Below are 5856 nucleotides of genomic sequence, written 5' to 3' on the forward strand. Positions count from 1 at the left end.
AAAAATTTTTTTTTTGGGGGAAATGTGAGGAATTAAATGAAATTTTTGGATGATGAATTTTGTAAAAGAAAATTTTATACATATAACAATAAAATTTTCATGTAATTAAATTTTATATAATTTATTTTGTTTTTGTTAATAATTGTTTATGTTTGTTAATTCAACAGCAATATATTTAAATTGCTATAAAATAAATTAGAGAAGAGATTAATAACTTAGATAATTGATATTTGAAAGCAATTTTGATTGTATATTTTATTTTCATATAGTTAGAAAAATTCATATTATCTAGAAGAAAATATAATATCATTGTTTATATTTATGATCAATTGTGAATGAATTCTATTTAAAGATTTTGTTATATTCTTGAGAATGTATCAATTGAATATGGAAAAAAAAATAATGTATTGTAAAATTTGTATAATACTTTTGTTATATTAAAAATTGGGTTAAAGAATTTTAGGAATGAAACAGTTATTTGCTAAATTAAATGAAACACTTAAAAATAATAGTGAAACTAATTCTAATCTTTCAGAATCTTATAATAATAATAATAGTAATAGTCATAATTATATTGATTGGAATATTCTTGCAATAATTCTTTCCATTGTCTTAATAATTATGTTTAGCACTGTCATAAACACTTGCAGACTGAGAGTAATATAAAATAATATGAAAAGATGTTATTTACATATCGTATTTATGTAATAATTTCATTAATAAAATTGACATTATTATACATTAATTTTATTTGCATAATATATCCAGCAAAGAGCAATACATGATAACCTAATGCTAGAAGTTGAATCAGTAGATTCAGGATATGCAGACATTGAATATGAAGATATAGATGAAGAAATAAATGAAGGAGCAAGAATACTAGATGTAGATGACAGTGTAGAAAGAAGAGTAAATGAAAGAGTAACAGTAAATGTATATGCGCAAGTAGATAGTGAAGAAGAAGTAGTAGTAAGAATTTATTAGTTTATTTGATTGACGTTTCAGAAAACAACAGTAAATTATAATTGATAAGTTAGCTATGTATTGTACCTTTTTATGAATAAGTCTAACATTCATATAAACAAAAATGTATACTTAGATAAGAAGAAGCATAAACGAAAAATATCTAATTTTTTTTTGTAATTTTTTTTTTTAATAATATTCTATTTTAGTTAAAAAAAAAAAGTAAATAGATATATTTCCTCTTCTATTTGTTTAAAGGAATGAAAAAAGAAAAATTTTTTTTTTGTTGATCTTCTAATGAGTAAAAATTTTTAAAAAAATTTGTTAACCTATAATGAAAAATTATTAGTTTATAAAAAAATACTATTTTACATATAAATTGTTTTTGTAATAAAGATTTTTATTTTAATGAAAATAAGAAGAAATTCTTATTAAATAAAATAAATACCCTTTGTAAAATATGTATTATGTTTAGAATAGTAAAAACAATTAATTAACATATTTTTACATAAAGAATTAGAAGTATTATATATTTAAACTATTTCGTTTATGCTATATAAAGTAACGTATAAATTTTAATTATTTATAAAGAAAATATTCTTTACAATAACTAAAAATAGTAGAGGCTATTATACGTTTTCCTTATTTGTTTATTAATCTAGTGATTTATTAACTGAGTGTTCTGGGACTTTCCTATAGTAGCTAACAAACCAATTAATAAAGAGCATGTAGAGATGCATCTACGATTTTTGTATATTCAAGTATATTTTTATTTGCTTTGAACGAGTGATCATTAATTATAATCTACGTCGTTCAGCATTCTTTTATTTCAATAAACATTTATTTACTTTAATAAAAAATCCTTATTTTATTAAAAATTTAAATACTTATTTAACATTAATTATTAATTAATTATAATTACTAGTTTATTTATTATGAGTTATATTCAGAAATAATTTTATATTGCTGTTGAATTAACAAACGCAAATACTTATTAACAAAAACAAAATAAATTATATATATATTAATTACATGAAAATTTTATTGTTATATGTATAAAATTTTCTTTTACAAAATTCATCATAAAAATATTTCTTTTTACCTCACTAAAAAAAAAAATTTCTTTTTTTTTTTTTTTTTTATTTATTTATTTTTCTTAGTAATAAATATTTTAAAAAATTGATTTTTTTTTTAATCAATTTTCTTCCTGACTATTTTTACATTTTTTTATCAAACATTTTTTTACTGACATTCTTTGTACTTTCTTTTTAAAAAGTACAAACAAAAAAAAATCATCAAAATTTTTTCATTTTTGTGTGCATATACATGACCAATTTCGTATACTTCATTTAACTATTCCTTTTATTTTCCAAAAAGGTTAATGAAGCCTTTTATTAACCATCTAGCAATGTCTTTAAACAATCAACTAATAAATCAATTATGATGAATAAAGAGAATTACATACTTGCATATCTAAAGTAAAATCGGAAAAAAAGAGAAAATAAAGATACATGATAAAATGGATATAAACAATTTTACTGATAAAACTTATATAATAACTCAAAATAAAAAGGAATTAAGAAGACAACTATAATATGTTCCATTTTTCTTGAGAAGTAAATGTATAAAAAAAAAGAGTGAACATAGATTTTCTATTAGTGCATAAAGGAAAATGAAAAGCTATTATTCTAATTCTTTGAATGAAGTATTATTAGAGTTACTTGGGAACATTGATAAAAAATCCCATTTTAGCTATATGAGTGTTTTATTAACTGGGTGTTCGGAGACTTTGCTAGAGTAATGAACAAACCAATTAATAAAGAGCATGTAGAGATGACTCTACGATTTTCTTATACTTATGTATATTTTTATATGCTTTGAACGAATGATCTTTAATCATAAACTACTTCGTTCAGCATTCTTTTGCTTCGATAAGTATTTATTTACTTTAATAAATAAATCCTTATTTTATTAAAAATTTAAACACTTATTTAACATTAACTATTAATTGATTATAATTATTAGTTTATTCATTATGAGTTATATTCAGCAATCATTTTATATTGCTATCGAATTAACAAAACACAAATACTTATTAAAAATGGAAATAAATTATATGCATATTAATTACATGAAAATTTTATCTTCATATGTAAAAAATTTTCTCTCACAATTTCAAAATATAAATATTATGCAAATTAAACACTTTACAAAAATATCATTATCTTCTTAAAAAAAATCTCTCTCTCTCTCTGATTTTTTTTTCTCTTTTCAAAAAAAAAATAAAAATTAAATCTTTTTTTTATTTTTTTTTTTTTTTATCTTTATCTTTTTCGAAAGAAACATTTCTCAAAAAAAAATTCCAATAATTTTTTTTTTTTTTTTTTTTTTTTAGTTAGAAAAACTAACTATGTATTCTCCACATAGCTAGTCCTTTTATAGCCAAAAAGGTTAATGAAGCTTTTTATTAACCAATGAGATAATACTGTTACGTAAATTTTTTTCATTATATTAGTTAAATAAAGATTGTAGTGAAAGTAACTATCAATTGCCTCTATGTTAATAAGTATATGATTTTTCAATAAGGAGTTTTATTTATCTCTTTTAACCATCAATAGGATTAAATGAAATATAACTCCAAATTTAGTTATGCATGCAAAAATATTTAAGAAAATGCATACAATGAAGTTCACAAAAAGATAATTTATACCTTCTACTTTGCACTTTCATTTTAAAAGCTTAATTTTTTTTATCATAGAATAAATTTAATAAATATATATATATGGAAAGAAAAAAAAAAATATAGTGATTTTTTAATTGAATAAAAAATAATTAGTTATTAAAAAGGAAAAAGTTAATGGCATATAAAAGTTATGTTTTTCATGTAAGATAGTAAATATGTATTATATTTTAAAAGTTTACAAATTATTATTATTTATGTGTTAATAATATTATTTAATAGTTTTTATTAAGATATATGAACATTATTTTAAATTGGTAGATCAATAAAAATAAATAAGGTATTAACCTAGAATTAATTCTGACAATGAAGCTTCTAATAATTTGTTCATCTAATATCGTATGGCATTATTATATAAAAATCATTTGATTTATATAATAAGTTATATTGTAAAAATAAAATAATTACATATCACTAGACATTATGTTTATGGTTAATAAAAGGCTTCATTAACCTTTTTGATAATAAAAAGGACTAGCTATGCGGAGAATACGTAGTTAGTTGTACTAACTAAAAAAAAAAAAAAAAAAAATTATTTGGAATTCTATTTGAGAAATGTTTCTTTTGAAAAACATAAAGATAAAAAAAAAAATAAAAAAAAAGATTTACTTTTTTTTTTTTTAACTCAAAAAGAGATTTTGAATAGAGAGAGAGATTTTTTTCTTAGAAAAGATAATAATTATTTTGTAAAGAGTTTAATTTCGCATAATATTTATAGTTTGAATTTATGAGAGAAAATTTTATACATAGGACAACAATAATTTCACGTACTTAATATTCATATAATTTATTTGCATTCTTAATAATTGTTTATGTTTGTTAATTCAAGAGCAATATATTTAAATTGCTGAACATAACTCATAACAAAGAAATAAATAAATTACAATTAAATAATAATCAAAATTCAATAAGGATTTAAATTTTTTATAAAAAAAAGGATTTTCATTAAAATAAATAAATGACTATTGAAAATAAAGTACGCTGAATGAAGTAGATTATGTAATTAAAGATCACTCATTCAAAGCATTTAAAAATATATATAAATGCATCAAAACCGTAGATGCAACTCTACATGACCTTTATTAATTTGTTTGTTCAGTACACTAATAAAGTCACCGAATACCCATTTAATAAAACACAAAGTTACTGAATAGACAATTAATAAATCAAATGCTCTAGCAAATTCATTGTACAGATAATTAATAAATAAAAAATTACGCTAAAAAGAAATATAGATATATTTTGTTATTCATTTTTGTTGTATGTGTATTTACAATTACAAAAAAAAAAAAAAAAAAAAAAGAAAAAAACATTATGATAGCATTTTTATTTTTTTTCTTTAATTGAATAATGCGGAATGTTTTTATTTTATGAAAAATTAAAAATATAATGTTAAAATTTATTCATATAGAGTATTAAGTGAATAAAATTATATAGTAATATTCTAATGTAATTAATGTTTAATATTAATTGATAAAAGTGTATAATTTGTTTAATATTTTATTTTATTTAAAATAAGTCGAGTTCTCTCATGTTCACTACTAAGTTGCTTTCTTAGTCTAATGAAAACATTGAAAGAAAAATTAATAATAAATATTCCATATTCATTAATATATTAAGCAAAATATAAAAAAAAGAAAAAATACATGCTTATAAAATAATAATTCAATTTATTTTTTAGATAATTAATGTATATTCTGTCTTATAATATATTTAATGGAATTATTCTATAATTCATAATAAAATTATTTACTTCTTTTCTTATGTATTGTATTCTTACTATTATAATTTTGCTTTTAGGTTATATCATATTGGTAGATCCTAAGAATTATATAAATTTAAGCACATGTAGAAGTTATTTAATCAAAATAATGTATCAATTTTTTTATCAAAATTTGGAATATTTTCTTTATTTTTTATATTATTGGTTTTTTGATTTTTTTTCTATCATAACATGTGTTAATATTAATATGAAAGAAATACGAAAAAAAAAAGCGTGAATAAAATTTATTTTGTATCTTTACCTAAAAAATAAAAATAAAAACATGCATCAGTTTCTGCATGACAAGATGAAATTTTATTTTTATTTTTTCCATTTAATATAATTTTATTTAGTTATTTAATAAAATTCATTTCTTTTCATGTTTGATGTT

The 5856-nt window shown here is 19.1% G+C and overlaps 1 protein-coding gene across 1 annotated transcript, besides 3 other annotated features; it reads left to right on the top strand.

The window, feature by feature from the left end:
* Positions 1-465: 465 nt before the first annotated feature.
* PGAL8A_00272400 (hypothetical protein) lies at positions 466-984 on the top strand (the record flags this gene model as incomplete). The annotated part of the gene is made up of 2 exons (XM_028671707.1): positions 466-657; positions 769-984. 2 exons carry the CDS (start codon positions 466-468, stop codon positions 982-984), a joined length of 408 nt encoding a protein of 135 aa, XP_028528333.1.
* Positions 985-1625: 641 nt separating this feature from the next.
* Positions 1626-2198: a repeat region.
* A 526-nt stretch (positions 2199-2724) lies between these two features.
* Positions 2725-3437: a repeat region.
* Positions 3438-4131: 694 nt separating this feature from the next.
* Positions 4132-4860: a repeat region.
* The last annotated feature ends 996 nt before the right edge of the window (positions 4861-5856 follow it).

The sequence above is a fragment of the Plasmodium gallinaceum genome (assembly GCF_900005855.1).
Source record: "Plasmodium gallinaceum strain 8A genome assembly, contig: PGAL8A_v1_86, whole genome shotgun sequence".
NCBI lineage: Eukaryota > Apicomplexa > Aconoidasida > Haemosporida > Plasmodiidae > Plasmodium > Plasmodium gallinaceum.